At 49.6% G+C, this 19,493-nt stretch overlaps 1 protein-coding gene across 1 annotated transcript in view; it reads right to left on the bottom strand.

Moving 5' to 3' along the window:
- Limk2 (LIM domain kinase 2) overlaps positions 1–19,493 on the bottom strand; it is a 66,390-nt gene that overhangs the window by 34,325 nt on the left and 12,572 nt on the right. Inside the window, exon 2 of the mRNA XM_057771092.1 lies at positions 15,284–15,383. Coding sequence (XP_057627075.1) covers positions 15,284–15,383 — 100 coding nt within the window. The remainder of the gene's footprint in view (positions 1–15,283; positions 15,384–19,493) is intronic.

Raw genomic sequence — 19,493 nt, 5'->3', positions numbered from 1 at the left:
ACCTAGAAAGAACACTTACAGCATGCCCCGATAGCTTTATGTCACCTTGACACAAGCTAAAGTTATCTGAGAGAGGGAACTTTAAGAAATGAACTTCATACTCGGGGTGTGGTGGTGCACATCTTTAATCCCAGCACTCAGGAAAAAGAGTCTCTGAATTCAAGGCCAGCCTGGTCTACCTTGAGTGAGTTCCAGGACAGCCAAGCCAGGATTACACAGGGAAACGCTGTCTCGAAAAAAACCCAAACCCGAACCCAAAGAAGAAAGAAAGGAAAAGAAAAATGAAAGAAAGACAAAAAATGCCCCCACAAAATAATGCTGTAAGCAAGTCTACAAGGCATTTTCTTAGTGACTGATGGGGGAGGGCCCAGTCCATTGTGGGTGGTGCCACCCCTGGGCTGGTGGTCCTGGGTCTAAGAATGTAGGCTGAGCAAGCCATGATCAACAAGCCAGTAAGCAGCATTCTTCCATGGCTTCTGCACCAGCTGCTGCTCCAGGACCCTGTCCTGGCTTCCTTCAGTGATGGACTACAAAGTGGAAGTGTAAGCTCACAAACCCTTTCTTCCCAACTTGCTTTCTGGTCATGGCGTTTCCTCACAGCAACAGAAACCCATAGCAGGACACCAGAGGACTCCCCTCTAGGCTCATCTGTTTAACTTTTGGAGTAGCGTGACAAGACCAGGGATGAGGGAGCATGTGCTTTCTGCCATTTACACACGGCTTCACCGTCACAGAATTCCTCAGCACAAATCCCTCACGACACCCCATCCCCCTTGGTGTTGTCATCCCACCGAAAAGCCTGGCAGGACCACCACACCAGGACCCGAGGCTGTCACTTTAACTACTCCACCAGATAGGCTGCTTTGACCATATCCTGCCCTGACCACAACTGGCTTCCCTCAGGTGCCCCCAAACCTCTGCTCTTAGCTCCTCCCACAGCCTCCTGTGCCTTCATCTGGCCGCTGTCTTTTTTTTCTTTCACCCAACTATAATGGAACACTCATTCCCTTCTAGGGTTTCGACATGTCTTCAAGCCCTTCACACACAAGCAAGGTTCCGTGTCCATGTGCGTCCACCACTCTGCCATATCAGGCTCGAAGAGGGTAGGTGCCAGGTACTAGGTTTTGGTATAAGACGAGCCTAGCTATGTGATCCGTAACTATGGCTCTAGACTCTCCATGTGGGTGTGACTACAGTCCCAGAGGGAGGACGATAACTAAAATCTTCAAGGCATGCTCAGTTCCCAAGGACTTTAGTCCCTCATAATGGTGGGGCACGGCAAGCCAGCTCAGAGGCGTCAGGCAATCCACCATATTTACATGGACGGAAGTACAGGGCTGAGGTAGAAGCAGTGCCTGCTGATCTTAAGTCTCAAGGCCTTTCTCCTCCACAGACCAATCTGGGAACTGGACCTGCACTGGCAGATGTATTGGATCCTGCTTCCTGTTTCCCTCCCTACAACTGTACTGTGAGGATAAAAATGAAAGGGTAACAAACTCCTGGGAAACCCCAAGAGAACTGCATGACCAGCAAGCCCCTGGGAACTGGAAACACCCACTTCCTGCAGAGCCTAAGTAATCGGCTCCTCCCCCATGGGTTCACTGCCACCTGCCCCTCATCTGCCCAGAACTTGTATGGAGTCGACAAGATCATAAACTTACGTTTTTCAGGACCTCTCTTTCCCTGTTTAAAACAAAACAAAACAAACTGGGCCACTTGTATGTGTTTTTCCCTCTCAGATCCCCATCTGGACAGGCACGGAGACGGAGGGGGCAGCCATTAGACTCTGGGTATGACCACCCTTCTCCAGTCTCTCTAGAGCTACCACAGGGGCTCCACCACCGTATGTGCTTTCCAGCTGCGCCCTTTCAGTGTGGATCATCTAATATCTCACACATCATATAACTGGGTGCAACTGTACATTTGGGCTTTTCTATTTGCCATTCCTACTTTTGACTCAGTTTCCACGCAGAAGCCAAGCTGTATGCTCTTTCTTCCCGTGAGAGCTGATTAGTGTGATGCCTTCGTCAGGGCTGGTAGGGCAGCTTGAGCCCAGGAGCTCACAGTCACCCAGAAGTCGTGGGTACTTAGTTTTCACACTAGGAAACACAGAGTTCCACAAGGCAGACACAGAGGTGAGCTTGGTATGCATGCACATACGGTCACTAAATTACCACGCTGGGGACTGTCACCTCCTTTTTACACAGTAAGAAATGAAGGCTTTTCTTCAATTGAGACGGCCTTTCAGAGAGGCTCCCGTATTAGAACTGGCAGGGCTGGGATTTAACTTGAGTATCCAGGTTCAAAACACTGAAGTTGTCACAAACAGCTATTCTGGAGCACACTAGGAAAATGAAGCTATCCCCGGCAGCGCCCAGTACACAGCACCACAGTTTCTGAGGCTGGGGGAAGACCGAGTAGTTGTGGTACACACCGAAGGCCGAGGATGCTGCTTTCTTCTTTCCAAGCACTTCTCCACTTGATTTCGTCTCCCTGCCATGCTAACCCTGGAGCGGACAGAATAACCATTGCCGCGCCCTCGCTGCAAACGTGAATGTACAGAGAGATGCTCATTTTATGCTGAAGGCTGCTTGGTTACTGTCAGGGTTAGGGTTGCTTAAGCCTCGACTTACTGGGGACTTTTGCCTTCCTCGTGCTGCTATTACTCATTTGAAACTCCATGGCAACTGTCGCCCTCTTTTTGCAATGACACTGTATGGAAGAGGAGCTTAGGGGACATGGTCATCCTGTTCCAACTGGAGTTGCAGAAATGACTCAGTGATAGAGCTTTTCTAGTATGTAGGAGGCCTTGGGTTCCACCTCCAGCAACACATGCATGCACATACATGTAAGCTCAAACAAATGCGTACTGCTAACTTCAGAACCCGTTGTCACGTCTACAGGAGTCAGTCATGGAGGAGGTAGGGAGGTAGACCTCTGAGCCAATCACGTGTTTCAGAGCACTGTCAAGAAGGCGGAGCCAGATGATGATGACAGAGACACAGAAGGAAAAAAAAAAACCCTAATTTAAGTCCGACATGGGATGCCGAAGCTGTTTGGTCATCGTGAGAAGAGTGAAGAAAGAAGAATTGTGCTGTGGCACATGCCTTGCATTCAGGAGACAAAGACAGGAGGATCTCTGTGAGTTCGAGGCCAGTCGAATCTACATAGTGAATTCCACGACAGCCAAGGCTATGTTGAGAGACCCTGTCTCAAATTCCTGCCCCATCCCAAAGAGAGAAACCTTGGTGGCACCTCTCTAGCATGACTCAGAGAGGGAAGGGGGGCGGTTCGAACATTTGGTGGGGGTGGAAGAGAAACAGCAGAGTGGACTGCCATGGCAGCAAAGGAGGGCTTTGGTGGTTTAATACTCAATCATATCATGGACAGAGGTCTTTCCGTTTGTTTGTTTTGAGACAAGGTGCTCTCTGTGTAGCACTGGCTGTCCTAGAATTCACTCTGTAGACCAGGCTGGCCTCAAATCCAGAGGCCTGCCTCTGCCTCCCGAGTGCTGGGACTAAGGGTGAGGGCTAACACCGCCCGGCTCTAGACAGAGGTCTTATTACACTGTCCATCTCAGAAGAAAAGCTCGCCTGGGGGTACTGCACAGCAGACAGGATGAGGGTGCACACGAGAAGGACTTCATTCAAGCTCTCTGAAACATTTCACAAGGCACTACTCACCGAGCGAACACTCTGACACCGCTCCATTCTAGGCAGTGTGCGAAGCCACGCAGTGTGCAACGCCACGGGGCACAAAGGTAGATTAGATATGGTTCCACCCTTGGAAAACTATACTCGAAGACTACGGCTATGTGAGCAAACAAATATGGCAAGGGCTATAACTCAAGTATGAGGAAGATTAACAAGGAGGGTGAAGAAGTCTCCTCTGATTGGTGGGAATGGACACGGGTTCCTCCAGAGGACAGGCTGGATCAGCTGACATAGCAGGCTGATTGCCATGCAGACAAGAGACTTCTAGCTTGAAGGAACAACATAACCCTGAGCCTGTCCACTAGTAACAATGTAGTTGAAGAGGGCGGGATGGTGAACAGTGATAGATCACTAAAGACCAGACCCCTGGGCAACTAAACATACACACAGGCAATGAAGGGTTATCAGAAGCATTTAAGCAAGTAGAGGGTCCCAATGGCTAGGGACCTGCTAATATCTGTTTCTAATATCTGAAACACCAAGGTGCTGTCTGAGCTCAAGTCTACAGCTAGCTGTGTTATGTTCACACCAGTAGACTATGTCTTTGTCCCGAGGCCACATCTCCATGGACCTGGCTATTTTAACCACTGACATGTATCTGTATGGCTGTGAGCACTTAGAATCAAATGGTGGCCCCTGTAGATAATCATCCACTGCTCTGTGATACTGGGAAATTCAGGGCTGGGGTGTGGCTCAGTGGTAGAATGTTTGCCTAGTACTCATGAAGTCTGGAGTGGATCCTCAGTACTGAAAACAAACAAAAACATCACAAGAAAAGGGCTGGAGAGATGCTCAGTGGTTAAGATGCAGCAGATCTGGGTTTGATTCCCAGCACACAAATGTCTGTGACTCTCGACCAGGAGATCTAATGCCCTCTGCAGGCACCAGGCATGTACATGATGCTCGGACACGCATAGAGGCAAAACACCCATACACATGTTTAGGTATGTGTGTGTGCCTGCTTGAGTTTATGTGTGTCAGGTGTGTGCAGGTGTTCATGGAGTCCAGAGTGTGTCAGAACCCCCTGAACTGGAGTTAGGGGGTTCTGTTGTAGGTGCTGGGAACTGAAACCAGACTTTCTGAAAGAGCCACAAGTGATCTTAACCACTAAACCATCTCTCCAACCCCTATTTTAAAAAAAAAAAATTAACAAAAATAACAGCAACAACAACAACAACAAAAACCTCATAAAACAACAGCAAAAATGGTGGCCATTCATTGTCAAATGCTTCATTCGCATGGACATTCTTCTCCTGGGTGCACCAGGAGGGAGAAATCCTTTTGCTATGCCAGCACATCTTAAGGCAATGGCAGCAGAGTCCGTAAAAGACCCGAGATCCTTCCCTGGTTAACAACAGCTTACCGTGTGATCTCACCAAGGCTTTAACCCTCTCTGTGCTTCAGTTTCTTATTTGATAAAAGGATTAAGGTGAGAAAACAATTCCACACCCATTAGGTCAATGCTGAAAGACGCCATGGTGGTCAGAGGAAGGCCGGCTGCTAACCACCCATAGCCCTCTCTACAGCTGGCATCTTGGTGAATGAACCTAAACTGGGCCCTTTGGTCTAGCAGCAGACGTACCCCAGAGAAGTGGAGACACACTGTGACGGTTTACCAACCCCACTGTCTACCTACACAATGACAAGAGAAATCAGCACAGGGAGGACCGAGATCTATGCTGGGCATCGTAGTTCACACACTTAGAGCTCCAGTCAACTGGGAAGCTGGGGCAGAGAGATCAAATGAATCAAGCCTTAGTGCTTAAAGCCAGCCTGGGTGATGGAGTAAGACCCTATCTCAAAAACAAACAACAAACAAAACAAAGCCTGCGTGGCTAACTTGGGCATCAGAAGGCTGCTTTGTATGCATGGGCAGAGATTTTTTTTCCCTCTGGGATGTAATGAGTTGGTCAAACTAGCTCTCTTTCCATATAGAACCCAGCCTGGCGGCATATAGGCGCAGCAACGACTCTGCCTCACGGGCCTTTTCACTTCTGCCTTGCTGCTGGCCACTGAGTTACTCATTTTTACTTTTGTGTGTGTCTTAGTTAGGGTTCCTATTGCTGTGAAGAGACACCATGATCATGGCAACTCTTATAAAGAAAACATTTAGTGGGGTGGCTTACATCTTCAGAGGTGTAGCCCCTTATCATGGTGGGATGTGGCGGCATGAGGACAAACGGAGTGCTGGAGTTGAGAGCCCTACATCTCGGTCCTGGCAACAGGAAGTGAGCTGACTTACTAGGCATGGATTGAGCATATATGAGCCCTCAAAGCCCACCTCCACAGTGACACACTCCCCCCAACAAACTCACATCTCTTAATAGTGCCACCCCCTTTGGGGGCCATTTTCTTTTAAATCACCAGTTTGTTTTACTGTTCTGTTTTTTTATGGCGGGGTCTCATGTATCTAATGAAGCCCTGAGATTGTATGTCCTGAGTCAGTACATGCTGTTGACTTGAGACAACCATTCAAGGACAAAGTCTCAGACCCACAGGAAATTGGCAAAGCCTCACTGTCCCCTAGCCCCTCAATGAGGCTCGGAACGGTGGCAAAGTCCCATGTTGACAGCAGAAAACGTCCACCACAGCCTTCCCTACCTGGATGTTTACGGCCTGGAGTCGGTTCCTCTACAGAGACTGTTCCCACCGAGAATAACTAACCCTGCCTCCTCATTCAGCTATATATAATAACCTGCCTCCTTGTATCTGTATACAATAACCCCACTTCCTTGTTCGGCTATATAGAATAACATCGCCTCTCTGTCCAACCCTATATAATAAACACACAGGAGCCTAGTCCACCCTATCCCAACTTTTCGGTACATGTGTCTGTCATTTCTTCATTTCCTTGTTGCCCTAGACAGAGTTCTAGGATTCAAGCCATAGCAACCCTCGGGCCGGCCTCCAACTCACTATGTAACTGAAGAGGACTTATCTTTAGTGTCAACTTCAAACACTTTTCCTCAGATTGCCCTGTAGACAAGTCTGTGGGAGCATTTTCTTCATTAATGACTGATGTGGGAGGGATCCATCCACGGTGGGTGGCGCCACCTCTGAGCAGCTGGTCCTGGCTTATGAAAGAAAGCAGGCTGAGCAAGCCCTGGGAAGCAAACCAGAGCGCAGAGCTCCTCCCTGCTCTGCTTCAGTTCCCATCCAGGTTCCGGGCCCGACTCCCCTCAGTGATGGGCTGTACTGTGGAAGCGTGAGATGAAATAAACCCTTCCCACCCAGTGGCTTTTGGTCATGGTGTCTAGTGCAGCAACAGAAAGCACACCAGGGGAATGTGCAAGGCCCGTTTCCAGCGCACTTGTGCACCCCCCACACTGTAACACTAGCAGCTAGGACACAAGTTAGATCTCCAATTAGGAAGGAATTAACAACTGGTCCGAGCACGGAACCTGGAGATAAGGAGGGGAGACAACAAGTCACAGAAAGTACCTGCAGTGCGCAGCCACTCGAGGCACAGCCAGGATGTGCCCCTGGAGTCTGGTCTTACTACATGCTGCTGCTCTCATGGCTGATCTTCAGCTCACAGGCACAAGCTTCATTTTCTTAGAAACCTGCCGTGTATTTGCTATCCCCACCACAAGCCAGCTACGGCATAAGTAAAAGACGCCATTCAAGTATTCCATTGTTTCCACTCTATGTTTGGCAGTATCTTCAGCTAGTGCCGTATTTTGCAGGTAAATTATTTTGTTTTAGCAGTGCTCAGGACTGAACTCTAAGCCCTGTGCATGCTGGGTACATAGTCTACCACTGAGCTATAGATACCCTCCCCCACCCCTGACCCATAGGTAACAGTAACACAGCCGAGCAACAAAGTAGTTTACTACTGGTTGGGACTGAGAGTTTGCACATTCTAGACAATTTAGACTTGGTGTGGATTAGAGCAGCTGGACTTATTTTTCCCTACTGCCTTTCTTCCCAGAGATCCCGGGCACCCAGGACTTGCTCCTGTCTGGGCTGTACCTACAAACGCAGTTCAAGGCTGCTGGAGGCAGGCTCTCGGGCCTCTTCACTGCTCCCCACTGCAGGCTAGCCCCTCTGAAGGCAGAAGACAGGCTTATCTTCTTACCTGACCTACAATTCTCCAGAGCCCAGTGTCTGGCCCAATTCCTCCCTGCCGTCTATGGGAACCGCAGCCACAGCCCGCTAAGGGAAGGATGTGGAAAAGCCGAAGTGCAGGAAAGGCCGCACTTACATCACAGCTTGGGCAACTCTTTCAACGGCTTGTTTCCTACACCAGTGATGTGTCGGTGGTGACACAATGAGGGACAAAATGCCCAGACGTCCCTGAGGTCCCTTACCATGAGAAGTCACGGGGTATCATAAAGGAAATCATTGCACAAATCTAAAACTCCAAGAGACGCATCAGATGAAACCGAAAGCTCAGATGGGAACTGACCAGGGACAGACCTGACCTATGAGCAGAAGCTAACGAGGCACAAAGAGGGAGCTGGCATTCCAGGCCCAGGGCACAGAACAATACAAGCGTTGTCAGCAGGAAAAGCAGGGGGGTTCAAGTGCAGAAAGCAGGAGGCCCTGGACACACACCGTTGTGGAAGACAGTAGAACAGAGCATGTGCAGATCCTTTTCAACATTGGGGAGCCCTGTGCATGCCAGGCAAGCACTTTGCCACGGAGCAGCAGCCTCAACCCGTTTTTGTTTGTTTGTTTGTTTTGTTTTGTTTCTAATGCGTTTCTGAGAGTTGCAACTGAATGAATGTATTTGTACCACACGTGTGCAGCGCCAGAGAGGACCAGCAGAGGGTGTCAGAACTCTAGAACTAGAGTTACAGACAGTTGTGAGTTGTCATGTGGGTGCTGGTATTGAACTCAGGGGCCTCGGCAAGTGTTCTTAACCTCCAAGCCATCTCTCCAGTTCCCAGATTTTTTTTTCAAGATTTATTCTATTTTTTTTTTTTTGAGACAGGTTTTCTCTGCATTAAAGCTCTGGCTGTCCTGAAACTCATTCTATAGACCAGGCTGGCCTCAAACTCACAGAGATCCACCTGTCCCTGCCTGCTGAGTGCTGGGGTTAAAGGTGTGCGCCACCACTGCCTGGCTATTTTAGTTTTAACTGTGTGTGTGGGTGAGCATAAACTGCCTGCGGAGGGCACGGACGCCAGGTCCCCTGCACCTGGAGGTGCAGGAAGTTGGGAGCTTCTTGACATGGGTGCTGGAAACCCAACTCAGGCCCTCTGCAAGAACCGCCTATGCTCTTAACTGCTGGGCATCTCCTCTCAGACATTCTGTGTGTCACAGACTTCGGCTGCTCTGCAGAGAACGCTGGAGATAGAGCTGAGAGGCAGAGGCTAGAGATGACTCAGGAGCTAAGGGCACTGCCCGCTTTTCCAGAAGACCCAAGTTCAGTTCCCAGTGCCACATCAGGCGTCTCACAAGCACCTTTACCTCCAAGTCCAGGGGATACAATGCCTTCTTCTGATCTCTGAGGGCATCCCCACCCACGCGGTACATATGCTCACACACACACACACACACACACAAATACAAATAATAAACATAATCCCTGGACCAGGCATAGTGGCAGACACCCTTAATCCCAGTCCTTGGGAGGCAGGAACAACCTGGTATAGACAGTGAGTTCCCGGACGGTCAGGCTATATAATAAGACCAAACCTCAAAACTAACTAACTAACTAAATCTGGAAAAAAAAAAAAAAAAAAAAAAAAAAGACAAACAAAAACTGACAGAGGCTGGGTCATGAAGAACAAGGAAGTAGAAGTATCAAGGACTTTCATTTGTGACCTAGGCAGGTGATGGAGTGTGGTGTCCATCATTCAGTGAACCAGGCTAAAGTGGGTGAGTCCCAGCTGAGTCCAGCGTTTCTGGAAGATACCTGAAGAGACATAAAAAGTGGACCACAGTGGTGTTTCCTGTAAGTCCCAGCTACTTAGGTAGCCGAGTCACAATGACTGCTTGAACACAGAGTTTGAAAACAGCCTGGGCAACCCTGTAGGATTCCATTTGAAAACAGAAGAACAGGCAGCTAGTAGGACAGACGAGGTCAGAGCTCAGTAAGGGGCTGGGGCAGAAGGAGCTCATCTCAGGGTCTGTGTGCGGTGGATAGTGGAAGTCAGAGCTGTTCAGGAGGCAGCCCGGGAAGAGGAACACACCTAGGAGTCACACCACAGGACGGGGAAGATAAGAAAACTGCAATTACCAGAGAGGCTGGGCATGCGGAAAACGGGGACATGAGGAATGTCATGGAAGCCAAAAGCAGGGTGTGATGATTTAGGCCAACAATTCCAGCACCGGGAAGCTGGGGAGTGTGGCTGCGGTTGTGGACAGCCTGCACTATGTAGCTAATTCTAAGCCAGTCCCAGAAAGACAGAGACCATGTCACACACACACACACACACACACACACACACACACACACACGTCAATTATTCCTCCCACGCCTTTCTGTTTTAGTGTAAGGTGGAGGTGACCGTGAGTGTTGAATCAAATGAGAAAGCTCTTAGTATAGTGCCTACCAAATGTCCACAAATGTCCCCCTGTCTCTTTCCACCTCTTCACTTCTGTCGGACGGTGGCAGCAGGCCTCCTCACTTCACAAAGAGCAGTGCAGGATGAAGGCACATTGATGGCCACAGACTGCCACATCCCAGAGACTCAAGGGGGACAAGGAGGGGTCAGGTGTCTGTTCTTCCTTCCTTTCTGTCCTGCAGGCTCGGCTCCAGCCAGCATCCAACAGTCAGCTTCGGTGACCTGCCTGTGCCTCATTTCCTCAAAGATAAATTGGATAAACAATCTCTTTCCTGAGTCGTCACAGCCAGAATTGAAGCCGGGGCCAGCACCAGCAGTGAACAGCAGAGGGCGGAGTTGCTCTACAACCTGCGGCCCCAGAGGCCAAGACAGAGAGTTAGCTGCAGGTAGGTCTGGCTCCGGGGAGGGCAAGAAGACTTCAAGGTTATCTGACACAAGCGGTGTGGCCCCTTAACAGAAGCAGCAGTGAGGTTAAATGACATACCCAGAATTAAGCAATGCCAAGGTTCACAACAGCAGATGCCTAGGTTCAGATCCCAGACGGGCGTCTAATCGGCTGCACAACTTTAGCAGATAACTCTCGCTTCTCTAAACAGAGGCAAATAGCAATTTAAATGCATTTACATCTGTTGATTTGTTCATTTTGAGGCAGGGTCTCACTCGGTAGCCAGGAATTCATGATACTTTTGCCTCGGTGCTCAGATTACAGGCAGAAGGCACCGCGCCTGGTTTGGTTCTGCCTTTTGCATTTAAGACAAGGTCTTACTGCACAGCTCAGTTGGTCTCAGGCTCACAGCCCCCTGGGGCAGCCTCTCAGGTGCTGGAATTATAGGTGCATATGAACACTCCTCAGCTGTCCACTTTCAAAGGTAAGACAAGTAATTCATTTACTGAGTTATCTCCAAGATTAAATAATACAATGCTTGTAAAATGCTAAGCCAGTGCCTGGCATGGGTGCTAATTTGTGGTTCCTAGAACCGTAAGTAGAACACCACACCTACGTAGAGGAGATGCCATCATTTATATGGTCTGGCAGTTCAGAAAGTTCCTCTGCCAGGTGATCTGCTCCACTACAGCTTCGGATTCTCCGTATGCCATTTCCTTGCTGACATTTTTAAGATCACAAGCGGAGCAGAGGGTGGCATTAGCCCTTCCCAGAGCACAGGCCTTGTCAAACACTTCTTACAAGACACAGTTCAGTCTGTGCTTGTCATCCTGAGAAAAGAGGCTGGACAGTTTCCAGGGCCCTGGGAGTGGTGCATTCCTTTTGTTAATTCAGCCAGAAACCAGTTCCAAAAACAGCAATTCAGTTAAGGGCCGTGAAAGACTAACAGGGCCACTCCTCCTTCTCCCAGGACCCTGCTTACAAGGCTGAACGCCTGTGGTGAGAGCGAATCCAGAAATCTGAGAGCTAGCTTGTGGTGATGTGTTCCCAGAACTCCAGAGGCTTAAACAGGAGGCTCTCAAATTTGAGGCCAGCCCAAGATGCTCATAGACTGGACAACTTGGTCTCCAGATAACATTCTAAAAGGACCAGAGTTGTAGCTCAGTGGTAGAGCACACTGCGCAGTATGTGAGGTCCTGGATTCAATCCCCAACAATGGAACAACCACAAAATCACCAAGAGGCGGGTAGGGTAGGCATGCCTGTAATCCCAAAGCTAAGGATACTGAAACAGGAAGGATTTTTGAGGCCAGTCTGGGTTACGCTGCAAAACACTCTCTCAACAATTTTAAAAGGGCTAAAGATGTAGGTCAGTTGGTAGAATACTCTCATGGCACACGGGAAACCCTGGCTCAATCAGCACAGCATAAGCCAGGCATGGTGGCACATACCTGCAGTCCCAGTCCAAGGCCAACCTGGGACATGAGACTGTCTTAAAAAGAGGGGGAGATGGACAAGAGAGACAGGCAGGGCAGCTAGGTCACCATTCACAGTTCCACACGCTAATTTCAGCTGCCAGCATGTGTTCCGGTTCCTCTCTCGGCCCCAGGAGGTACCCAGGCCAGGAACTTCAGAGAGAACAGCTCCAGATTTAGAGTCAGTGGCATGCTTCAAAGAAAAGCAGGTCAGAAGCGCTCACAGTTTAAAGGGGAAAAGGAACGAGGGCAGGGCTAGTCAGCCAAGTCTCTGATAGTTCAGAAGGATCCTGGCCAAGTGCCAATGCTCTGAGCTACTTCCAGGAGGCCCACCAGGTGGACATCCCTGAACCTAGGGAAGGCTCTCAGAGGTGGCCCGACAGATATCACTCCAGATCAAGGTGGAACCCAGTGAGGAAGGGGAGGGGGGAGCAACCCCAACAACCTGTTCATTCAATCCAGCCTCGCCCAGTTACAAGGTGTGTGTGGTGGTGAGGGATGGGGAGCAGGGGGATGGGACACACGTCCCCCCTTCCTTTTCTTTAACTGTGGCACAGCTAGGAAGAGCAGGGCTAGAAGGAAGTCATAAAGAATGAACTTTTCTGAAAGCCACAAAGGGAAGGTCCTGTCCCAGCGGGCCCACACCACATACTCTAAACCAGATTGCAGGCGGGCTGGCTGGGTAGGAAGACTGTAAAGGACTGTTCAAACCCCTTAGCCCCACATTCCCCTTAGCCCAGTTTGCCCCTGAGGTCAAAAAATGCTCCTTCCTAGGCCTGAGGAGCTTTCTCTGATTTGGGCAAAAGTAAAACTGGATCTAAAAGACAGCAACCCTCCCTGGGGCGTGTGAGCATACTCTGCGGGAGGGCACCCCACTTCTACTGTGAGAAAGCTCCCGGTGAGAGCCGGTCTCCTTCAAAAGAGTCCATTATAGAGCTATCTTCAAGGCAAAGCAGTCATCAACAGGAGCAGATGCTCTACCTGCCACCCGCCACGACCCAAGTCCCCACCCCCACCAGTCCCCACCTGCCAGCCCCCCCACGGTCCCCACCCCCATACCTGCCCCCCCATGGTCCCCACCCCCACCCCACCAGTCCCCACCTACCAGCCCCTCCACACCTCCCCCCAGTCCCCACCTGCTCCCCACGGCCCCCACCCCCACCAGTCCCCATCCTCCACCCCCACCCAGTGATCTTTGCACCACAGCAGTTCAAAGCCACCCTCCAGAAACTCCGACAAAGGGCCAAGAGCAGAAAGCGACAGCTACTAGTTATTAAGGTGTTTTTTTATGGGCAAATTATCTGCAGAGTGATTTAGAGTATCGATTACCCGCAACGAGCCTGAGAGCTGAGTAATGGTCTTATCTAAGGCAACAGGACACCTTGAAAGGCTCTGAGAGCTTTGCCGTCCCACACCATAGCTTGCAGCCTTATGTGGTCATCTGCGTGCTAACAAGATTTACCTTTTGTCTTTTTAAGGTAAGGGTATTGCTATGTAGCCCAGACGCGCCTCAGACTCAGAATCCTCCATCGTAGTTTTCTGAGAGCTGGGATGACGTGCACGCCACCGGCCCTCAGCTCTCCTCACACCCTCGCGAGCAAACATCTGATCAAAACTTCAAAGGGTGTCAGCCCTTGTCGCCCACGGCCCAGCAACCCTGAGCGGTCTTCTAATCCTCAGTGTGAAGAGGCTACAGATTTAACAGGTAGCTTCTTCTAGCCATCTGAAATAACAAGGACTAGCATATGTTTAGTGAGAGGCCAGCCTGGTTGGTCTACAGAGCAAGTTCTAGGACAGCCAGGGCAAAAGAAAGAACGAACGAACGAACGAAAGGAAGGAGAAACAACAAGCACTAGCTTGTTCTGCCATGCTCTGCTGATCCGAACAGAAAATAATATGGATAGGAATGTGGACAGGGACAAATGCAATTGTGTGGGTCAGATGCCAAAGCAAGGCTGGCCTCAGCTATAAAATGAAAGAACTAGCTAGCCAAAAGTTTTTCCTACAGGCCCCTTAAGGCTCTGCTAACCTCTGCCTCTAGCATATAAAATAGCACAGAAAAGGCAGAATCCACTTCCCCAGGAGCAGAGGGAGGAGGAGCCAAGGCAAGGAGAACTATGAACAAAACGAGGAGTCTGGGTTGGACCTAAAGAACAGGAAAACACTGATCCATCTCCAGCCCTTTCAGAGGTCAAATCGCTCCAGGCAAACCCCCACCTTGAACCTGAAGGGTGGAGAGAGGCAAGGACTTAAAGGATCCTTAAATTATTTGACACCAGCTTTGCACAGAGAGCTGTGTGGGCAGCCAAAATACATAGCACGTGGTCTCTTGTCTCATTCTCAGGACACAAGCCTAGGGGCGACACACTCTCACCCCGCCTCTGGAGGGGACAGTACTTCATCCACCAGTTCAGAATGACTGTGGGCTAGAACTGTTGTCTGCAAAAACAAGGCTCCTCCCCTTGAAAGGAGACCGGTGCTCAGTGGGTGTCTACTGCACACTGCGCACTGGGGTCCCTAGGAACATCTCTAGTTCCAGATAACTGAGCCCTAGAAAGCAGGAGCAAACGTGGCTTTGAAGCCTGTAATATTTAAAAATATCTATCTGTCTGTCTGTCTGGTTGGTGTGCATGTGTCTAAGCGCAGGTGCACATGCCATGGTGTGCATGTGAGGTCAGAGGACCACTGCTCAGAGTTGTCCCACCACAAGGGCCCGAGCATGGAACTCCGACAGCCAGGCTTGGTGGCAAGTACCTTCTCGCCTGCCCTGACACTGTCATTATTAAGAAACTGAGCTGCTTCAATAATAATCTGGAAGCAATAAAAAAAAAGTCACACAAAGGAGGGCCACAGGGAGGTATCCTGCGGGACAGAGATGACACTCATGAGGCACCCCATAGCCAGTGGTGTGGCCATGGGGACAGTCACTCTCTGGTCTGCTCCCATACCCTGAGGTGAGGGCATTGGAGAAACCCTAGAACAGCCCCCCCCCTTTCTCTAGCTGTCCTTGACTCACCTGTGGTTCCTGCACTTTAATCTGGCCTCAGGGGTGTTCCTCCTTGGCACAGTCCTCTCCCTGCCCCTAATGCCCAGCTGAGATTAAAGTTCTCAGGCCAGAAAACTGTGTTTTTCCAAACATGAAAACAGTGCAGGGCCACAGGACGGCGGTGAGGGGAGGAGGACGAAAAGTACTTACCGGAAGCAGGAGCTGTGCCAGGCTTCACTGGTCGTCCTGTACAGTCTCTGGCTCAGAGGAACATAGCCCCCACAGCCCCGGCACCTCCAGGCTTCCTCACCTGAACACAAAACCAAGACAGTCAGTCCCTAAGTAGCAGGAAGCAAAGGACCAGAATCTCAGTCATGTGGAATAAGATCGAGTTAACAGAAGCTCTGGCTGAAGGAATTAGGCTCTATCCATGCTCGGTCCACCCCTCCACAAGACCGCTGCTAAACACTTGCCTGGCCTCAGGGAAGGGAATTTCTGACTTCAAAAGTAATCTCAACTGAAAAAAAAAAAAAAAACAATGGCTCTGATTGGGCCACTGAGATAGACTAGACCAACAGGTAAAGGCGCCCAGCCTGGTGACCTGGCACCCACATGGGGGACGGGGAACCAGCTCCTGCGAGTTGTCCTCTGTCACACACATGCCACAGTGTGTGTAAGAAACATTAAATATTAGTCTTCTCTATCAAACATGTAAAACTTGTATGACAAGGAACTCAAACCTTTTTTATCGTCTCCACCTTGTAAAACCTTTCTGCAAATGTTTTAATGCCCATCTGGTTAAAGTCTTGTTTGTCCTAAGGCCTGCTGCATTCTTGGAACTAAGTGACTGCAGCAGCCAGCCCCATCCCGCTGCCTTCACTGCATTCTGAACTAAGTGACTGCAGCAGCCAGCCCCATCCTGCTGCCTTCACTGAAATCCATTTAAAACTAGTCGCTCCGGTTACAATAAAAAGTAAGTGAGCTGCCTGTCCTCCCGTGTGGGCGGAGGTCCTTTTTGATCACGGTGTTCTCTTCTGTGCTCCTGAAATCATGTGTACACACAATAAATTAAAATGTCAGTTAAAATGACTGTTTCTATCTCTAGCTCCATTATTTTTCACTTCAAAACAGGGTTTCTCTATATAGCCTTAGCTGACCTATAACTCAATATGTAGGTCAAGTTAGGCTCAAACTCAAGGAGATCCACCTGCCTCTGCAGGTGTTCTGAGTTCTGGGATTAAAGGCATATGCCACCACATCTGGCCCTATTTCTATTTTTTTTTTTTTTCGAGACAGGGTTTCTCTGTGGTTTTAGAGCCTGTCCTGGAATTAGCTCTGTAGACCAGGCTGGTCTCGAACTCACAGAGATCCGCCTGCCTCTGCCTCCCGAGTGCTGGGATTAAAGGCGTGCGCCACCACCGCCCGGCCCTATTTCTATTTTTAACTAATATAAAACCAGCCTTTTATAGGTAGGTGTCATAGTACATGCCTTTAATTTCAGTGCAAACAGGACTTTGAGCATGAGGGCCTGCCTGGGCTACACAGCAAGATCATGTCTCAACAAAAACTACGACTAAACTCCGGCTGGCAAAACAGCTCAGCGGTAAAGGCACTTGTCACCAAGTTGATGACCTGAGTTTGATCCCTGTGACCCACACAGCAGGAGAGAGCTACTCCCTTAAGCTGTCCTCTGGCCTTCACCACGGTACACGCATCCTCTCCACACACAAAGGAATGTAAAAAACAAGAAACCAAAATAAAAAATCCCAACCTAAGACGTAAGTCTACTACCCAACAACAAAACCCAGCACTTTCCCCTGGAGCTGTAGCCTTTGCTTCTATCAGCAGAAGTGAAAGGGTCCCCTCCCCAGCTCCTTCCTAAGACTTCCCCAGCTGTACCCAGAACCGCTCTGTTCTGGCTCACACCAGCTGTTGTCTTTACTGTCTCCCGCCTCCATCACCTGGTCCAGGAGCTCACTCATTGATGGAGGCGGATGGACACATTGCCTCGCTGCTTTGAGAGCAAGTCCACTGGAGAAGAAGCACCTGCCCGTGTTTTAAGTTTTGCTTCAAAGGTAGAGCCTTTCAGAGGTGGAGTTCTCTTAGTTTGGTGACAGAACAAACAGCCAATGCATGCTTCCTGTCTCCTGCATACCAAGAGCTATTGCTGATTTCACAGAGCCAATTGGGTTTTATTCTCAAACAAGCTGCATTCTTAACGGATGGATGAGAGACTGATGCTGAGGGCTGTGTGTGCACATTTGTGTATGTGTGTGTGTGCATGAGAACTGATGCTGAGGGCTGTGTGTGCACATTTGTATATGTGTGTGTATATGTGTGTGCATGAGAACTGATGCTGAGGGCTGTGTGTGCACATTTATGTATGTGTGTATGTGTGTGTGTGCGCATGAGAACTGATGCTGAGGGCTGTGTATGTGCACATTTGTGTATGTGTGTATGTGTGTGTGTGCGCATGAGAACTGATGCTGAGGGCTGTCTGTGTATGCACATTTGTGTGTGTGTGTGTGTGTGTGTGCACATGAGAACTGATGCTGAGGGCTGTGTGTGCACATTTGGGCATATGTGTGTGTGCATGAGAAGTAAAACAACATTTAAGCAGAGGTCTGGCCTCTACTCCTTCTGTTCCACCACATTAATACTGTTCCTTCAAATGAGGGGCAGAAAAGTCTCTGTAGAGGAATTGGAGCCTTGAGCCGAGCCTTGAAAACTGGAGATTTCCAAGGATGGAGAGAGGATGTTGCAGGGCTGTGCGGGTTAAGATCTGCACAGGCTGGTCCATGATCCTCCAAAACAGAGGAAACCCAAACAAAACACAGTACTCTTGGAATGGAATAAAATAGGCAGCTGAAATCAAGCTGTGGTACCTAAGTCAACCCTAGAAACAGGGGCAAAGTTGTTACAAGACCCCCTTGTGCACTCTGTATGCAGCTTTGTTCTGTCTGGGTAACTCCAGACTGCCACAGGCACAGGGGCCATGAATAAACAAAGCAAGGCTCCAGGGATGTCAGGACGGCTCAGCACTCTGGGGGCAGCCAGGGTATGGGCTGTCTTATTTGTACCTCAGAGGAAAATTAAACGAGTGCTCAGGATTTGAAACTTGCCCTCTCCACTCCTTCCTCAAGGTGGGACATCAATCATTCTCCTTTCTCTTCCTGTGCTCCTGGGATTTGTTCCAAGGCCCTGTTTGTTCATACTAAGCAAACACTCCACTGCCGTTACCTTACTAGCCCATCTCTCTCTCCCTCTCTTTGGTTTTTGAGACAGGGTTTCTCTGTGTAATAGCCCAAGCTGTCCTTGGAACGCAGTCTGTGGGCCAGGCTGGCCTCGCACTCAGGAAGATCTGTGTGCCTCTGCCTCCCAGTGCTGGGATTAAAGGCGTGCGACCCCTCTCCTGCCACACACACACACACACACACACACACACACACACACACACACACACCAGTTTAGCCCTTCTCTTTTTAGACAGAATCTTACGACAATGTCCACACTGGTCTCCAACTCATTCTGTAGCACAAGAGGACCTGAGGTTGCCCATCTACCTGCCTTACTCTTCCCATCAGCCAGGATTGCAGTCCTGTGCCATATCAGATGAGTTTATAAATCATTCTTCCTGAATCTAGGGAAGTGCCCTATGACTAAGCCACACTCCCACTTGAGCGAGAGGGGCTTACATGTATATACAATGTTTATTGTGTGTGTGATGTGTGTGTGCATGCATGTGTGTGAACGGCGGGGGTGATATGCATGTGCTGCAGTATGTATGTGGAGGTCAGAGGACAACTTTTGGGAGTAGTTCTGTCCTTCCACTATGGGTTCCAGGAATGGAAATGAGCCACAGCCAAGTCAATCTCTCAGGGCTCAACAGCCTTCTTGAAACAGTTAAGAATGCTTCCCAGTGCCCACAAGAGGCTGCTCACCCCTGCCACCTGTAACTCCAGCTCAGGGGCTCCAACACCCTCCTCTGGCCTCCTTGCCCCCCTCCCCAACACACTTTTGATTGATCGCAGTGTACAAGCACACACACAAATAAATCTATTAAAAACATTTCTTAGGGGCCAGGCAGTGGTGATGCATGCCTTTAATTCCAGCACTCAGGAGGCAGAAACAGGAGGATCTTTATGAGTTTGAGACCAGCCTAGTCTACAGAACAAGTTCCAGGACATCCAGGGAATAAAGAATAAAGAAATTCTGTCTTGAAAAACAAACAAACAAACAAACAAAATCCTTTTAGGATTAGTTCATGCCGGGCGGTGGTGGCGCACGCCTTTAATCCCAGCACTCGGGAGGCAGAGACAGGTGGATCTCTGTGAGTTGGAGACCAGCCTGGTCTACAGGAAAGGCTCCAAAGCTACAGAGAAACCCTGTCTTGAAAAACCAAAAAAAAAAAAAAAAAAAA

The sequence above is a fragment of the Chionomys nivalis genome, chromosome 6 (genome assembly GCF_950005125.1).
Source record: "Chionomys nivalis chromosome 6, mChiNiv1.1, whole genome shotgun sequence".
NCBI lineage: Eukaryota > Metazoa > Chordata > Mammalia > Rodentia > Cricetidae > Chionomys > Chionomys nivalis.
The sequence above is the reverse complement of the archived record's forward strand: the minus strand, read 5'-3'. Positions and strand labels throughout refer to the sequence as shown.